Here is a 19,580-nt window from a genome sequence, read left to right on the forward strand (position 1 = left end):
GTAAGTTAGTGTTAGCAAAACAATAGTTACATGTCATTTTGGTCTTTTGCCATCTCTGGGCATGCTCACTCTCTTTCTTACATGGCCTCTCCATCTTTCTCTTTCTTCTCAGGCATTACCACAGCATCGAGGTTTTCACACATTATGACCTGCTGACTCTCAACGGCACCAGGGTTGCAGAAGGACATAAGGCCAGTTTCTGTCTGGAGGACACGTTTTGCCCTGACGGTAATATTCACCAACATTCACACACACCCAAAATCTGCACTTCCCATTAGTGGCAGGAAATTAATATCAATATTTTAACTCCAGTAGTGTGGAGTTTTACTCCGTGGTTAATGTATTAGATCGCCGCTGTGCTTGTTTGTTCACTCCCCATTTGCTTGTTACATCATGGATGAAATAGCTTGTGTGAAAAAGCAGCGTTCATAACAAAATGTTATTCACAAAGTGGCAGGCATTAAGCTAACTTTGATGATGAAGATGACGAGAATTCAACTGATTTTTTTTTTGCTGTGTTTTAGGTTCCCAAAAGCGCTTTTCCTGTTACAACATGGGGGACCAGGGTATCTCTGTAGGCTGCTGGGATACCTACCGCCATGATATTGACTGTCAGTGGGTTGACGTGACAGACGTGCGGCCTGGAGATTACATCTTTCAGGTTAGTAGTCCTCTTTCTACTTGCTCTTCCAGCCCTGAACATTGTTCAAGTTTGGCATGATTTCAAAAGCGAGTTCAACCGATTTAGCGCTGCATTCCAGAAAACTGGGGAGTCTGAAATTTGGGACAGTTGCCCAGGGAGGAATCCTTGACGCAAACTTGGGACTCACACTGAAGTCACATAACAATGCTGGTGTTCAGAGATGGTCTGAAAGTCTATATAAACAATTAATACAACCCTTTTTTACTCGAAATTGTTTAGATACATCGCTTCACTAAACTTTTTAACCCTCATTTTGTCTCCTCATTTCTCAGGAATTGCAATAATCTTCCTGGGTCACTTTGACCCAGGGCATGTGTAATTCTCTAAACGTGTCTGATCCAACCCCCTCCCATCAAAACATTGTTAGTATAATTTTTTTAAACTCATTATTAATAAAAGTTTCCTATCAAAAAGCTTATTTTTTTTGTAACTTTACAATAGGTCAAATTCGCCCGCAACAAAACAAGAGGGTGTTAAAAGATGATCAAAAACTGGTTCATGTAGTTTACTTTTGGGAGTACTAACAGTTAGCGTGCCTAGTCGCTAAAATAATTTTTTGTTTACATTTACAAGTAGGTTATTTTAAATTTCTCAGCAGTTTGGAATGAAGTATCAGAGCTCAGAAAGCTATGGTTAGCCAATTAGCCCGAGCTGACTAGCTATCGTTAGTAGACGCCATGAGTGGCATCAAGTATGAAGGCTGTCGCCCCCCAAATTTGAATGAATGTGTAAGAAAGTTAGACATTTAGGGAATATTTCCTGCATACATTTTTAGTTTGAACTTCAAGGTATCAGTTTATGTCAATTGATCCATTCACAAACAAAGTGAAAACACAGCAATGTTTTTTTTCTTTCTTAATTTTTTTTTAATGTTTGACATCAGACATTGTAAGCTCCAACTAGGGTATTTCTGATTTCCCAGCTGTCTCGAAAGCAGCATAAGTTACCTAATAATTTCTGGATGACTACCTGGAGATGACAATATTTTCTTCTTCTACTCTATTCCGCATTCTTCTTCTTCTTGTTTGGCTGCTAAGACAACTAATGTATTACCGCCATCACAACATAACGATAACGGAGGTGGCCGTGGCTACTACTCAAATCGTCATACATTTAGAGACCTTTGGAATTATTGATCTTACAAACCACTCTGTGAGAGGACGCTGTGAATGTGATTCCGAATGGTTGTCTGTCTCTGGCCTGTGATTGATTGCAAAAGTGGTGTAGAAAATGGATGGATGGATGGATCATGCAAACATGAGCACCAGTTTGAATGTAGTTTGTCTCACTCACCAAATATCTTTTGAGACATTTTCAGCCTGACGATTCTCACAGGCTCCCGATATTCTCTTGGTCGGTTGCTGGTTAAACACCGTACGTCTATTTTCGTTGTTAACATCCCGACCTCCCAATCTAGCTCAACCATCCTCTCCGTCTCTGTCATTACTTGAGCCTCAGCCAGACCATCAGGTCTGCGGTCACTATAGCGTAAAACACATCAAGGACTGCAGCTCATCATTATCCTCCACCTCACTCTTGCAGACTTACCCATCCCGCACATTTTTGCAGCCGTCTGCAGCTCGTTGATGGCCTTGCATGTGTGGGAACTCTCGGCTGATAATTACTGATGTTTGTCTGCGACGCTCACTCATTGTAATTAAGCTTGTCGGTTGGAGCAACATTTACTTAATTTACGTGTAATCCACAAATCACGCATGATTTTGAGCGCTGGCTGAGTGAGTGTCTTTGGAACACTCTGGTTACAATTATATAGTTGTACGTGCTCTATGTGGAGGATAGAAATTAAGGTAAATGATCATACGGTCCTAAGGAAGAGTCAAGAAGTGACTAAGCAAATTAGACTGAATTGCCAAAGCATTTTATATTTAAACTTGCTAAATTGACAGTTCCGACTTTTGAGAACAGATTAATCAGACCATCCCTCCGATCCACCCTGTGCTAATGAAACACATCAATTACCCAAGTTAAGGATGACCTCACTTGTCGTGAAGCTCCCACTGTGCCTCCCCTCCCATTAGACAAGGATAATTTGCCACCAAGGAATTCCTCCTACCCTGTTTACTTTTATAGTCACATTCCCACCAAACAATACACTAAACCAACACAGAAACACGATAAAGCCTCTCAGGCAAAGGTTCAAACACTAATTTACAAGGAAAATTAAGAGGCAGTTGTTGAGTAAGGAATAATTTTAAAGTGTGTCTAAACGGCCCTTTACACACTAAAACTGTGTCCAGTCAGGTCTTAAAATGGTGTCGTCTCAACATCTTATTGGTATTGTCTGTGACTCAAACACATTTGATGTCATTCTTTTCAAAAGGTTCAAACTGAAATCATTTGAAAAGTGTTGAATGACTTGCCATGCGTGATAAGTGTTGGGAAAAACCTTACAATCAAAACACAAGCACCCCTTAATGTTCCTTCAGTAAAGTGTAAATTTACATCCAACTGAGATATATTATTTACATTCTGTACATGTTTCCTTGCAAAACTTTTGCATGGCATGCCAATTACAGCATTTTTGTTACTCCGAATGAACTGGGATAATTTTGGCTACGCTGTCAACTGTACGAGAAATGAAAACCAAAATGAAATTCTTTCCAGTTTGGCCTCGGTTTCTTTCTTGTAGTTTGCCGCCTTTGTGCCTGTAACTGTGTGTAACCAGTGTTTAAAGTGGGTGGGGATTTTTTACAGAACAGCTATTAGAGTAAATGACTTGTTAGTGTTATCACTTAAGAGAAAGCTCGTATGAGCAGTTAGAGTTGTGCTCCAAATAACAGTGTTATTAAATTGTACGGTAGAATAAGACACAGAAATAAGATGCAGTTGAAATAACTTACAGCGTTTTGATTGTTACCTAAATCAGGTTTACTTACAGTATATGTATAAGCTTGTTGTGAGTGACAGTAAATGCTTGTCAGCAAGTGGCAGCAAAACCACATGCTGTGAACCTTAACTGCAAATTTATACAAGCTTTTCTCACCAGTCGGCCATTGTGTAGTTACATTATGTAGAATGTCTTTGTTGCATGTTTAAAATGAATGGGATTCTTCTCAACAGTCACTACATACTCCCTTGTGCATTAGAAAAAATAAGCATCATTCCAAAGATGATGGAAATATTGCACAAAAAACAGAAAATAAATAAATAAATGAATTGCCTCAAAAGCAAGAACCTGCCCAACAAATTCAGCAAATACAACTTTTCATGATGAGCATAGGGTGACCAAACTTCCTCTTTTGCTCAGACATGTCCACTTTTTTACAACCTGTCCAGGGAATTTTTTATAAATTAATGAAAATATCAATTTTTCATTGTGCGGCAAATGGGAGGCGGAATTCATCATGTTACCGTGACTGCTCCCAAGTCAATCGTGAGGGGTGTAGGGGGAAAAAAAGAAGTGGTATTGTGTACGTGTTTTTTTTGTTAATATTAAAGTTTTTTTAAAGGATAAAAGCAGTTTTTTATTAACTTTAGCTTACTGTTAATGCTTTGCACTGCCAAACCAGAGGGGGCATGGGTTCGTCCCTGCTCACCTCATAAAAAACATTAAATTAAAAAATATGGTAAAAATGATAGGTCGATCGTGGGAGCAAAAAAGGTTGAGCTTACAACATAGTGTCATTATTTATTAATTTGTCAAGTATTATTCAAAAGAGAGTCATGTTTTTTGTTTTATTTTCTACCCAGAGGTGGTATACGTTGAAAGAGTTATAATGTATGGCATCTTTGAGTAAACGTAGAGTATCATTTTAGTCTCTCAAAGCCGGGCCGAGTGTCCTCCCAGGAAATTTGGAAATTAAAATATTTAATCACCCTTGGACAGGTAGAGAGCCACGGACCGTTTTTTGGGGACTATTGTCATACGGTATATGTTTTTAATATCATCTACGATATATATACATGATATCGCTATATCACACAGCTTGATGACAAAACAAAATCAGGAAGTAGAAACCTACCGAAATGAAGGGTTTAATGGCAATTCGTTTCAACTATCATGACACCGCCTTATTTCATGGTCGTCCTATCAGTAACCCTTAAATTCAAACTTCTAGATCCCACTGTACAATATCAGATAAACAACCAGTCTAGACTGACTGATGACTGTGTCTGTCTGTCAGGTGGAAGTCAACCCCTCTATGGACATGGCCGAGTCGGACTTCATGAATAATGTCATGCGCTGTCGCTGCAAGTACGACGGCCACAGAGCTTTTATGTACGGATGTCATGCAGGTAAGCTCCAAAGTTTTCCCACTTTCAACGACGGCACCACTCTCTGCCACTTCTGACCATTTTTTCATCCTTCAAGGAGACGCATACAGCGCAGAGACCGAAGACCTGTTTGAGCACCAGAGGCAAATAACCAACAATTTTGTGTAGACACAAAATCCTTGCGGACGCTGCTCAAGGTGGGCAGAGGGTGGTGACTCTTGGAAAGCTTCCAGTAGCGCCCACAACAGCATAGAACACAAAAAAGCTGCTTGGCTTGGCAGCGGATCAAACGTCACATCAACGAGACTCAACTAGACTGGCGAACGACAAGAGCGGCTCACACAGCTTTTGTCTGTTATTACTGTAGTTTAAAAAAATGGTGAATGTGGACTAGTTAGATTTTTCAAAACGTACACACAGGGAATACTATTGAATCTGTTGCCAAGATAGCGGTTATACCCAATATGAAATCTTTGGATAAAATATTGTTCTTTCTGCTGCATATCGATCTGGAGGCATATTAAAAATCTTATTGGATCAGCTATGGATATAAAAACGGTGCTTTGGAATTTTACGTCAGTATATCAGACAATACTGGACCGTTAAACTTTTTTTTTTTCCTTCTCTAACAACAGTGAATTAAGTCAGTCATTTCTAATTTATTCCTTGGCTATAACAAAAACAATTGTTATCTCAAACAACAAGATTTAGTAATACTTTTATGTAACAAAGCACTTTATCTTTTTTTTACATCAGTATTCTTGTAATCTTCTTTTCAATTAGCTACCATAGTAACCTATCCAGAATATATATATATATATATATATATATATATATATATATATATATGCTTCATAGTTGTTTTTTAATACAGTGAAATATAAAGTTGGTGTTTTCATATGCACATGTACTATTTATACTGATATTTAATTTATTCACAAGGTTCACACAACACATTCAGTAAGAGATTTGTTAGCTACGGGCCATTTGACAAGATACAACAGATGAATTTCAAATGCGGTTATTAAAACGCAACTGTAAGGATTTTTTCTCTCAAAGCTTTTTGGATGGGAGGGAACAACAGTGTAACACAGACAACCACATGTTTGTGGAGGGCATGCCAGCAGGCTTTGAGAGCATATATATAAATATAAATATATAAATATAAAAAAGCCTTTTAATTATGTCTGTTTGGGTTAGTTTTAAGGTTAGGGTTAAGACTATCGCGTGTGCTTTTCTGCACACTGTGGAATAGTTGCCTATAGAATTACGGGATTTTTTGTTTTCCATAAATGTCACATGCAAGGCAACAGAGGATGACAGATCTGATTTATGGGAGGAAAAAGATGATTTAAGTTTTTTAGAAACGTACATGCAGATATCTTTTTATTTTATTTTATTCCCAGAGCAGCGTTTTGAAGTCAGGCCATACAAATGACAATGACGCTCTCCAAAAAGAGAATAACATGTTTGTCTACGAGACAACAGGGTTATTATTTGTTAATTAGCGTAGCTAAATGATCACTAAACTCATACATGTATAATATAATATTTTATTTATTTTTTTCTGAATGAGTATTAGGGCCACACTGTTCTAACAGTATGACAACAAAGCCTTCATCTGACAAGAGTAAAGTTGTACTATTTTACGAGAAAAGACCATTTTATGAGGAAAATGTTTCATGAAAAAAAACATACAGTCGGCCTATATACTATCAGATAAAATCATAAAGATTAGATAAAAAATATTCATTATTTCTTGAGCGTTAAGATGAGAATAAAGTTTTTCGAACAAATGATATACATCGATGAGTATGAATAAAATCGTAATAAAGGATTTTGCAAGAATAAAGCTGCACTTTTGCAAAAAGAACATATTAAAATTGCAATAAAAAGTCAAAGGATTAAATCAAAGTTTATGAAATGGTTTAAATTTTATATGAATAAAGTCGTAATATGAGAAGAGTGAATTTTCTTGAAAAAAATATTTTTTTAAGGAAAAAAATATTAAGATATAAAAAATTCAATTGAACTGCTAGCTACTGACTTTTTTCCTCTAAAATATACAACTTTTTTCCTTATAATAGTTTTAACATTACTAAATGGATACTATTTGTTCCTTTCAGCATTGTCCTGGTACTTACTTACTTTCGAGCTTAACAGTCATTCAACTGCATTTTGCAAAATGCTTATTAATTACTGGGTGTGTTTATCTGATTGCATATTAGCCCTGAAACTTGTAGGTAATTTTTTCACAACCATTTACAGGGAAATTGTATAAAATATAAATCACATTTATCAAACTATGTATAAAACAGACACAAATAACTATTCTCAAAAATTGTCAAGTTTCTACTCATTCTAGTGCTTTTCTTTGAAAATCCTATTAATGTCTCAGGAGAAGTGACTTTATTAGGACTCATCTTTTTGTTAGTTTTTCTGAAATTACCTTTAATTTGCTAGCATTTCAAAGTCAACAACATGACGCCAAATATAAAAACAAGCAGACTTGAAAGCAGTGTTTGCTGTCACTTTGTGCTTATGTACAATTGCTATGTTTATAGTTTTATTGTGTTTTATTTAAAATTGTATGCAGTTCCCTAGATCACGTGGTTTAATGTTCATCATATGACTGTATGTAATCCGCTATAAGTGTAGCAACCCTATGGCCAGTGAGAGTGTGAGCCAAATGGTGCTTCTTTAAAATCTCATTCATAGGAAGCTGAGCTCTCAGGGACTTAGACATCATTTAACATGTGTCCATGTAATTGGGTGTTTTTTGCTGTGATGCACGCACACACACACACACACACACACACACGCACACACACACGCACACACACACACACACACGCACACACACACACACACACACACACACACGCACACAATTCTCACCATCTGTACCCCACCTTTTCTTTCTTTGGTGCAAATATGTGAAGGTGATCTTTGTATTTGTGCTTGAAGAAACTGAGGATAAGTGGATAAACACTGGCTGAGTCACTTCAAATCACCATCCATCCATTCATCATGACTGTGAATTAATAAAACTTCATTGTCACACACTAAACTGCCGTTTGCTTCTTGCCTCCTTCCTGAAGATTCATGCAAAATATTTGTTCATTAGAAAATATTTCCAATAATGATAATAAAATCATAATTGCTATGCTTTACATGACAAAAGTCCAAATTTGACAGGAGTCAAGTTTTACAAGAATGCAATTTTGTGACACAATTTAACAAATATAGGCAGTAAATTTAAGCAGTACATTGATTTTTTTTATCAATAAAACTGATGAAATTCCTGATCAAATAGATGAGCTTTAAGGGAAGAGCGATCTCTTCCATTCACTTGTACTGAGGTAACTTGTCAAATTCTTTACCAATTTTGACAAGAATCGGTTGGTTGGAAACATCAGACTACTTACATTAAATGTTACTATACAACAATTAAGGCATTTTGAGCTAAATTAACATTTCTGAATATAACTAAAACTTTTTAATAAACATGTAATAGTCCTAATGAACATTTTATGGTTAAATAATATCAGCATTCATCATGACTGAATCAATAAAACTTGGTCACAGGTTTGTTGTCTGCTTCTTGTTAATTCGTGCAGACTGTTTGTCTGTTTAACTTTCTCCTCATTGAACAAGACAAACGATGCTGTGTTGGGTAACATTTACATTCCACCTGCAGCCCGACTGACCAGAATGTGCTGTTTTGGATCCACAAAAAGACGACTGGAAGCAAGTTACAAGCACTCAGCCAAAAAAGCCAAAGCCTTTCAAGCTGTTCGACTTGCTTTTGACTTCATCCTTCGCAAACAGCGCCTTCCCCTTCCCTTCCCAGACAAGCCGACAACTGGCCCAAACTATTTGAGTAACACAAACACACAGAGTGTCCTGGAAGTGATGACCAAACTGCAGCATATCAAACCAGGTAGAAAGTGTGCGTCTGGGAAGGAAATGTCATAACAAAATGTTTGACTTGCTCTTAGTTGACAAGACGCCCAGAAATAAAACAGAGGTACTGTGAAGTGGTCTCTAGCCGACTGGGATGAAACAGCTGTTTGGTAAACAGGATGAAAGCGGAGCACCTGGTTCGCTACTTTTGCCCACCTTGGAACGAGCTAAACTTATCTCCAAACACAACTGCCTGGAACTTGGGAAAAAAAGTTGTTACTTGTGGACATACCAACGAATCACATCCACAGTACAACCAACCAATCAAGGCCGGATTTACACTTTCAGTCCGAATGCCCAATTTCCATTTAGCCATTTTAATTTATATGAACTTTCAATTGATCTACAGCATATGCCATAATGAAGAACAACATTCCCGTACATGAAGGTAAATGATGAAATTGGTAAACAACAGTACTGGGCAATAATTCCATAATTACATAATACTAGTGATGAAAGAATGAAGCGTCATGAAGCATTTGTGATATTTTTGGACTTCTCTGGATGGCACTCTTGGTTTAAAAGACACAAATGTAATTAATTTCCATTGCACTAGCGTTTATCTTCAAACCAAGAACACCATGTAGAGGAGTAAAAAAAAATTCGTAAGTGCTTCATGAAGCTTCATTTTCCCATCACTACATATTACTACTTCCTCTCTTTTGAAAGTAACTAGATTGCAATATTATGAATTGTAATGTGTTACGCTACTTCTGTGTTACTTCCTCCCACATTCCCAAAACATTTCATTTCATAATCTATTTAAATATTCGTAATTGTTCATAGGTTTAAATGGTTAAAACGGAGAGAACCATAAAGCACCAACAGCATGTACACAATCATGAATCCATGTTAGTAGTAGTTAAAATCTTCTTTTCCTTTTGGATTTTAAACAAGCCACTTTCCGATGAGGCTCATCGAAGTAGAATTAGCTAGCATTTGCATCGTGAGAAAAGTAGAAAGATACTTTCAGTTTCAACTTTTGAAGGCACACAAGGTGGATCTCAAAATGCAGAGGAAAAAAACTCAACCAATGAATTAAGCCTAACAACACCACAATTCCACAAAATGGCGGCAAAGTAGTATTTTTATTGCTTTGGCCTGAGCACAAAATGGAAAATATCGAGTTTTCAGAGAATAACCGAGGACGGGTTTCCAAGGAACTATTCTCAAATAAGCAAATTTACGGGGATTCATTATAGTCTGGTGATCACCCATGTTAGCTGGGACAACCAGTAGAAAACTGATGGATGGATGACGCTGTGAGGAGATACTATGCCAGCAGCGTAAAAGTCAGCATGATGCTATAAGTGACTAAATGAGAAAACCCAATCCTACATTATTGAAAAAGGATTCAAAGATTTCTTGTTTCGGAATGGTGACAGCACATACCGCCATTTTATCTCCTTCTTCGTTGAATTCAACACACTAGCCGAGACCATAATCACAACCCCGCTCACACATCATACAGTGCAGATCTAAAACCGTACCACTTGATGAAAAGTGATCCAAGAAGACAGCGGAATAATGAGCAACTGGCACACATAAACACTTCGCTCGGACGAAGCTTTTTGATCCCACATCCTGTTTGCAGCCAATGTTTTTATTCAGGAGGCCCCCTCGGCCAACCCCACCCTGACCTGCCCCATGGGGACCACAGACAGCTCCACAATGGCGGGACTGTGTGCACGCTGTGAATGACAGACCTGTCCATACAAGTTGCGAGGAACCTCCACCCTGTCATACAAACAACTGGGCTGCATAGCATGTTTTTGCCGTCATCTCTTTCGGAGGCAGCGTTCCATGCTTGCTACGCCACACGGGCGTTTTGGGGTGGGGGTGCAGAGTTTGTGATTAAACAGATTGCTGCCTTCGCTTGAAAGCCAACTGGCAACTTCCATCATTCCGGCTGCTCACGTTCACTTCAATCCCGTTCGGGCTGATGAAGCGCTGATGGGAATGTGTGGCCGTTCGCCTGTTTTGCTTGTTTTCTATTTGCACGCTACGCGGGCCCGCTTCACGGATCAGAAGCCGGACGGCTGACGACAAATCAGGCTCAATCCCCTGCAACCATTAAAATGTAGTGACTTGTGTATTTGCATAAAGCTCTTATCCTAAAAACCCATTAGGAGGCACATTTATGCTGCATGTCACGTAAGGCTGAGTGAAGAACAAATAAACGGCGTGTTGTTAATTAGCACTAAGCCTTGTACCAGCCAGGGATGGCCAAACTATGGACTGGGGGCCTTTAAGGCCTGTCGTATGTTTTGTAACGGCCCGGGTCATGGATTGAAATTAACAATTGACATGGCCCATGTCGTTTGCTACTACTAATAACTTGTATACATACGTTTTATATCGTGTGTTTCTAGATTTGGATTTTTTAAAATAAACTATTCACAACTAAAATAGTAGTTACAGAAGCAAATAGTGTGACTCATGATTGCTCCACTTTCGGGTCCGTATTAAGGTCTTGTTGCTCTTAATTTATTTTATTTGTAGTTTATTTGATGTCGTATCTCACCTTAAGCGTGCGGTAATTGATGTCCAGGTCCATTCTGCGTAAAATAGCAACTGGGAATACACCCGGAAAACTGCTATGCATGACACCTTCTTGTGAGTGGCTCAAAGTCAGCCTTCAGATAATTTAGAATCTTGAGATCATTTCGAAGCTAAATTGATAATTTGTTATGATACGTGTGAGGAAAACTTCTTACGCAAAATCAGCCACTGTAATTTAGCACATTTAGCAGGTGCAATCCTGATTGTACCCCGTTTGTAAATCAGCTGCCTGCCATATTTCTATAGGTGAGCAATCAAATTTGCGGCCATTTGTACATGCGCATGCCTTACATAAATCACAGATGAGAGCGGGTATAGTAAGTGGGTATGGTGTTATTTTTTTATGTAGGACTTTGGGTTATGATTAACATAGAGAAATGTTAAATGGAGTGAGCATTAAGGGTTTGGAGTAGCGGTTTAGGTTAAGTCAGGTTTTAGGGTTAGTTCAGCATTAGGTCAGAGTTAGAGTTTATTAAGGACCATATAAAACGTAAATGGTCCATGATAGGAAAAGGGGTTCCCCATCCCTGCCTTATAGAATGTGTGCATTGTTTGCCTCTATGAGAAAGAACCTTTGTGCCTGTGGTGCTCCCCCAAACCCCATCAACAAGGTCCGCTGCAAACAGCCTTGTGAGAGCGTACACATGCGCTGCCCAGTCTCCTTACGGCACCCTGACAATTACTGCTATATATACCAGCCCAAATGGGAGCCACGAAACCGGCGTGATTACAGGGTGGAGCAGAAACAAAGTGCTGGAGAACGAGGGGGACAAAAAAAGTCAGCAGAGAGAAATGGAGCCGAGAAGAAGAGCAAGAAGGGATAGACTATGAGGATGACAAAAGAAAGTGAGAGAATTGTGCAGTAAATTGCATCAGCTTTCATATCATAATGTGTTTCCAGGGTATCATTTAAGCCCAAATAATTTCCTTTTAGAAAAAGTAAAGAGGGGCATGATTCAATTAGAGGGCTGAGAGCATGCATGGGTGACTTTTTTTTTTTTTTGAAAATCCCCATGATAATGACCTCTGTCTGTATGTTTTTCAACAAATCAGGCTGGAGAGTTTCAGATGTCAGAACCATTTGGTTGGGTTGCATTAAGATGTGCTGCCCTCTTCTGGAAAAGAGGAGAACTAGATACATGGCGCAGCATTTACAGGACCTTCTACCTCGATCTTGCCACTTCCCCTTTGCTGCCAGTCAGAACCCTCCCTGAGTGTTCATCTCCCCAAGAAGAGACAGCACACTTCCATGGAATGATTTACAACACAGGAAGTCATGTCACAGCAGAATTCCCCTCATGTGATGTATTGAGGTGATGGCTTTAAACTCAGGCCCCAGTGATGAGCCTTGTACTAAATTGATCTGTCACGATACTGTGGGAAAAGTGGGAAGGATGCTCTGGATCTACTGGTCCTTCCTGCCGAGGTGGGTTAAAAAAAAGAAAAAGAAGAAGAGCACATTAACCAATAGAGCTCTCTCTCTATTGTATGGAAAAAAAAGCATGCTCCACCTCACTCCAGTGGCTCGCATAATTGGAAGCATCTTGGCAAGAAGATAGCATATCAATGGGCTTGTACTCCAAGGGCATGCAGATAAGAAAAGGCTGCTTGGCTCAACATGTCCACGATAGGGTCACTAGCTTTCCCTAACGACATAGCAAAATGGCTGTTGACTCACATACAAATAACAACTAACACCGATCACTTACTATATGTGTGCAGCCTTGGAGAATGCTCCAATCATTATCGTAATATGGTCAAGATGCATTTTGTAGATCCTTTGCTCCTGCATGGATGAAAAAAAGCTAATTAAAACTCACCAGTATGCTGCCATGTGATCATGCTGTGCCACATTATTAGGTAAACATGCACATACTAATGATATCCACTACAAGAATTATTTTTTATTTTTTTTAAGTTTGTAAATAAAGTAAATTGAAAAAAAAAAAACATCACCAATACAAACCAATACAGAATTATTCCAAATTAACACCAATGGTATCATCTTCTATAGCAAAAAATGTTTAATTGTGCGATGTCTAAAGGAATTCCTATTTTTTATTATTCCTACTGTTTTGACGCGCTTCTCCTTCCACATAATTAATCTGATTCACACCAATCCAATTTCAAGATATTAAAAAAATTCACACCGTGGAGGTTAGCGTTTTTTTCATTCCAAAAATTCAGTTTTCTCATAATTCAACATTTTGCACCTAAAAATTCCCCATTCATTCCAATTTAGATCAATTTACCCCCACACTTTATTCAAAATAATTAATATAGTGCTCATTTGAAATTTAAATCATTCCCCTTTTTCAGTTCCCCTTACGAACTATTTTCTACATGCCAAAATTTTGCACATACAGTATACCAAAAATTCCCACATTAGGACATTCTACATTATTCACTCATCCCTCAAGATTACTTTATCGATTGATTCCAACTTCAACATGTGCAAAACATTCAAGCCATCACAAAATTCATAAAAGTTTATAAAGCCCAAAATTCTAAATATTTAGATATTCACCCCCAGTTTCCACTTATATTGACTGATTAAAACAATTCCAACTTCCACATATTCAGTTTATTCCATGTTATTCTAAATCATTCCTTATCAATCCAAATTATTCCACGTTATTCTAATGTTTTTATATTTAGTATGCAACATTTCTCCAGAAATAGCAAAAGTCTAATTACTTATTTATTGTTTAAATTATTTTCTTTTCGGTTTGTAATATGTAAATACTAATGTTCCTGTATGTCCCCATGCAGAAAGTATCCTTTCTTGCCATTGTACAACTTGAGAGTGACTGCATAAGCAGGAACTCCCACCCCCCTCACAAGCTCCCGTGCTTTATGCACTGGTGCACTTCCCTTATTATTTAACACGCAGCAAAAAGGTCACATGTTGCACTGCACTTTGTCATATCTACTTTGTAGTGAGGTTCCAGTTCTTCTCTCAGTGTTGTTAAAACGCAGGACTTTGGATGAAGCAAAGCATGTGCTAATGTTTGTCATGTATACTGAAAAGAAATGCCAGCGATGTGCGTGATTCTTCCTAAAAGGTGCACATCAATCACACAGTTTCGTGTCTGTGAAGCGCACTGTAAAGGTGCTTTTATTGACATGAGCATTCTTACATGCAAGTGCACAGAATTTGACCTCTGCCTTTTAATCCATCAGTCAGCACACACCTTTCGTGATACACTGGAGCAGGGGGAGTTGAACCCAGGTCCTTCAGTCGCAGGCCACATTCTTAACCAATCATAAGTTTATGAAATCCAATGGATATTTAAAAAAAAAAAAAAGTCTATTCACCAGGTTTTGGGGATTAAAAAAAAGAGACGCTGGTGAATCATTTCAAAACTTTTTTCTGCCATTTATGTGACCTATACCTTGTGTTCTCAAATTATTTTTATTATAATTTTTTTTCTTTTTGTGAGGGGAGGTAAAACTAAACAACTTAAATATTGTGGTTGCACATTGTGTTTGGGAGTTGTTTTGTATGGTCCTATGAAACCAAGGTTGAACTTTTTGGCCATCATTTCAAAAGGTATCGGTATGGTTCTCACAAACACGTCACTGCTCATCACCAAAAGAACACCATACCTCCAGCGGAGCACGGTGGTGGCAGAATCATACTTTCGGCATCTTAGTTCTTCAGCTGGATAAAGGGAGGGAGTTATGAACAGTTCGATATAGCAGTCAGATTTTTATTTTTCAGGGATGTGATTTGACCAAAGTGAAATTATCTGCAAATTTAGGGGGGGGGGGGGGAACTTTATTTAGGGTTAAATAGGGTTATTTGGTGGCAGGTGTCTGCTGACATCTATTTAACATGAGTTTGAATATGATCGCTTAAATTAATTTTGTACAATTTTGTGATTGTTTTTTTTCACTTCAAAATGAAAAGAGGGTGTTCATTGTTTTTTAATTTTCTTGGGGGTTAACTTCTTTTTACACTTGTGTGACCACTAAAATATTAGAAAAATGCAGCATGAATCATCATCATTTTTTTCATGAATCATCCTCCGTTGCCGGACACGTAGCAGCCTTACGGTAGTTTTGCAGGCAAAAGTTCACGTTATTTTATAACTTAGTTACACTCCACTAATCAGCAACATTAGAGATATACAGTAGGGTAATTATAGAGGTGATGCCTAGACTTTAATGGATGCTTAAACAAACAGATTTCAGATAAGTTTGAGAAGAAAAATTATATAAGGCATCAAAGGGGAGGGGTTGTGAGTAATTAATACAGAGTGCAGTAAGAGATGAAGCCGAGCTCTTCTTCCCCCCGCTCCCCACACACAAGCAAGCAATTTTTTAAAATGATTATTCTTACATCCTTCCACATTATTTATCCGCGCTGTCACGCCATTGTTGTGATTATGGATGTCATGCGCTCGTACAGCGCTCCTCGATCAATGGGCCTGAAATTAAAGCAAAAAATGAATTTCCGCAGTGTCGGCCACATGCGCGCCTGAGCAGAAAGGGCTGATTACCTGAGGAGAGAACAACAGGAATGCAACCAGGAAGGATAGAGGGTGCACTACTTTGGGCTTGACTAGCCGGCTGTGAGATGACATTTCAAACAAGCTGCTATTCACTTTTAATTCCACAAAAGCCTTTTGCAGTTTATGGAGAATATTTGGACTTATTATCTAATATATTGCAACTTCACAGGTATTAGTAGCCATGTAATGCAACACCCATTGGCTCTGACCAGTTTAGCAGATGATGTAGTCTGAGCTCAATATGTGGGGTTGGAGTTTGCTGTAGATCGGAATTGCGTTGCTTGGTACTTTATTTAGCGAAGCGCCTTCGGTCGTGCATGTATACCTAATGAAATGTCCAGAGAGCAAGCTAAGGATAAAGAAACAAAAAAAGTGGGGTGATATCTTCAAATGTTTGTTTTACAAACAAGTCTGCCCTTTCACTATCCTTTCACCGGAGATGGACAAACGCTTTATTTCCTCCCTTGTTTCCCTCGTCCCTCATTTTTGAATCGATTTTGCTATTAGAGGTGGAGAATCACAGAGGGAGGGTGATCGGCCAAGGGTGGCTTGACAGGCTTCTTCATCTCCCAAAAGCACAAGTTTGCGTTACATCAGCCAGGAGGCGGCGACTGTCACTAAAGAGACCCCAGTCTTAATGCGCTGGATTAATACCCTACTCTCCTCCTCTCAGAGTGGACCCACAAATAATGATAAAAAAAAAAAAAAGGCTGACCTGATGTAAAGTTTGCGCTACAACTTAAGATTAATAAGGAACATTTATTTTCATTAAGAAATAATACAAATGTTGCCATCATAAATCCTTCATTAACTCTACAAACATTTGAAAGTAATATTTAACATTCTTTACTACCATATATTAATAAAAACACTATTACAGACTTTGGATGAGAAGATGTACCCTGGACTGGTTGCCATTTAATCACAGGACATATATATTAAGGATGATTTTGAGTTTTTAAAGAACATATCAAACATTTAAAAAATGCTTTTAATTTTTCATACGTTATCAAGTTCACAATCCCTGCTTCTTTTATTTTAATTGCTAAATTAATAAGGAGTCAGCCTTTTTGTATTAACGAGGACAGAAGTCACAGTGAGTTTTTTCCCCTGCTCTATGGTTATCATCATATTTTTTTCATTTGTATTTTGGCTGGCGAAAAAACAACCAAACTAAAAGCAAAACACTTACTGAGATGAAGTTGGAAGAATATGTACTCGGGATTTATTGAATTTATATTTTTCCTCAAAAATTCCAGTTGAATTGTTCCTCAGAGGCGTTCAATTCAGTGGTCTCACTGTATTTGTTTTACTGCAAAGCATTTGACCTAAAGTACTTTATTTCCTCTAACTTGACACATTTCATCCATCCATCCATCCATTCTCCAAAGGTCAGGTTTTCAAATCAATTTGACAAATCCTCTGTGAATTATCAGAATGGTCCCAAAGCCAAGGAAGGCCCATCACTCAGCATTAACAGACAAAACGTGGAAGTGCACTGGCACTTGTGACATGTTGTCAATAAAGGTTAACATGTAGAAGACGCCAGTGATACCTGGAGGCAGCTTGTGCTTCGGTTGTGATCCGAGAAGCGGTGATGCAAACATAATGTGACGCAACATCCTGATTTCACCGTCAGATCTGCAAAAAGGGAATTGATTGTGGTGATGTATTGTGTTCCTCCATCAATCACAAGCATTTCTGTATTTCCTGCTCTTTCCCCAAAAAACATTCTTTTTTCTACTGTCATCTCCCCTTCACAGTATCACAACGACTGCACTCATTCGCAGCTATTTATTTGCTTTATTTCCTGAGATCAGCTATAAAGAACAAACACCATTAAGCCAGCCAATCAATAAGGAAACATCAGCGCTCTGAGCTCGCCTCTCCACGCAAAATAGATTTACAGCGTCCGCACGAGTCAGATAAATCACATATTCATACATTAAATTAAAAAATGTGATTGATAGTAATGTGGGGCGCGTGTTATATTTGTCAGAGACTGCGAAAACAATGTTTTATTGGTGCAATTCTTCAAAGTCGTGTGAAGACGTCCAACTCCGGCAGATGAGTTGTTGCTTTGGGATGGAGAAAATTGACACTCTAGCAACGGTATGATGCAAATAATGAAGTTTTCCAGCACGCTAGAAGGCTAACAATTGATGTGTTCATCGTTCTTCAAGCCTCTGCACGCCATTCAGTGCAGAGTGGGCAGAAGTGGGCTCTTTGGCTAAGTGACACCTTATGGGATATACCAAGATTGTGTCATGCATTACAGGGCACAGTGGTGATGGGAGCCTTCCAGAAGAGAAATATTGCAGCATGACATGGGCCAGAGTGAAAAAGGTGTGCAGGAATGGGGGAAGGGGCGCTGCCAAGGACATTTAAGAGAACTGTCAGGGAAAGTCTGATCTATTGAGGACCCTGTTGGCTGAATCTATATTTAAGCATCTGTGTGTGTGCGTTGTGGATTCAAGTGCGGCAGTCACACAAGCGCACGCTGCAACACATGCGCTCGCACCCCTGGAGGCGCAAGTACAGGCGGCCCTCGCTGCGCAGGTTCAAAGATGCGAACTGGAGCTCATCCACTCGGAAAATCAAATGTTCTTTTTTTATATGTATATACAGAACAGGAGATACAACTGAGAATTATGAAAACAAAATGTGGTAAACAAGTGCTCATCTGCATAAGACTTGCACGGAAATTTTTCACAAGTTATATTTGGAGACACTCAAGTGGAGAAGGTGGAGAATTATACGGGCTGCATCTTACATCACTTGAGGCGTTTTACATTCAGCATTGAAATTTTAGTCAATTGACGCTTCATGTCAAGTTGGCGAGCATGCGTATGAGCGGTGCCATCAGTGCCTCAATCTTCAGAGATTTGGTATCAAAGGTGTTTAGGCTTTGTAACAAAAACATTTGAAGGATTTGACTACAAAATAATCAAATGAAAAACAATAACAAAAAGGAGGACAATTGCTTACCTTTACTTCTGTGATTAGTTTACACACTTGAAGGGGTGCAACACAAACTGAATGTCGTAGGTTGGGTCATCAAAACAGAGTCCCCTGTAGTTGGAAAACAAATAAATAAAAATAATAAATGTGACAGTCTGCTATTAATTCTATTACATAATTTGTCAAACTTGCATACTGAGGCAGTCCTGCATCAAATATTTGTGTTAGCTACTTGAGAATGAGCATTCTTACATGCAAGTGCACAGAATTTGACCTCTGTATTTAATCCATCAAAATACCTGTCTTTACAGTTGATGTTCGATAACATGTAGCGGGCAATCACTGCTCACCTGTTTCCTGAAGCTGAGCCATGACTGGTTGTTACCAGTAGCCTGGAAATCCAGACTCACTCGCGGCTTTGCCGGAGTTTGAGTCTGGTTAACTGCACTAACAGTCGCATTTATTAGCCGAAGAGAGACAGTACTGAATGACTTATGTCGTTGTTGCGGGAAATACTTGAAGATTCATGGTGTCATGAGTCACTCTGTTTTGATATTCAAACAGCGTTATAAATCAATAAGCTCGCCGCTGTTGAAACGACTTGCGGAGAGTGACGTAGCTCATGGAGACGACGT

At 38.6% G+C, this 19,580-nt stretch overlaps 1 protein-coding gene and 1 long non-coding RNA gene across 3 annotated transcripts in view; one reads left to right on the forward strand and one right to left on the reverse strand.

The window, feature by feature from the left end:
- loxl4 (lysyl oxidase-like 4) overlaps positions 1–8,009 on the forward strand; it is a 28,241-nt gene extending 20,232 nt beyond the window's left edge. The window contains exons 12-15 of the mRNA XM_077581972.1: positions 113–228; positions 525–661; positions 4,849–4,960; positions 5,037–8,009. Of these exons, the coding sequence (XP_077438098.1) occupies positions 113–228; positions 525–661; positions 4,849–4,960; positions 5,037–5,107 (436 nt within the window). The 3' untranslated portion in view covers positions 5,108–8,009. The remainder of the gene's footprint in view (positions 1–112; positions 229–524; positions 662–4,848; positions 4,961–5,036) is intronic.
- Positions 1–19,580, reverse strand: part of LOC144061473 (uncharacterized) — a 31,124-nt gene that overhangs the window by 8,676 nt on the left and 2,868 nt on the right. For both annotated transcript variants that reach the window (XR_013296187.1, XR_013296186.1), the window contains exons 3-4: positions 18,973–19,056; positions 17,540–17,625 (exon numbers count right to left, since the gene is read on the reverse strand). This is a non-coding gene — a long non-coding RNA (uncharacterized LOC144061473). The remainder of the gene's footprint in view (positions 1–17,539; positions 17,626–18,972; positions 19,057–19,580) is intronic.

This window comes from Vanacampus margaritifer, chromosome 12, assembly GCF_051991255.1.
Source record: "Vanacampus margaritifer isolate UIUO_Vmar chromosome 12, RoL_Vmar_1.0, whole genome shotgun sequence".
Lineage (NCBI taxonomy): Eukaryota > Metazoa > Chordata > Actinopteri > Syngnathiformes > Syngnathidae > Vanacampus > Vanacampus margaritifer.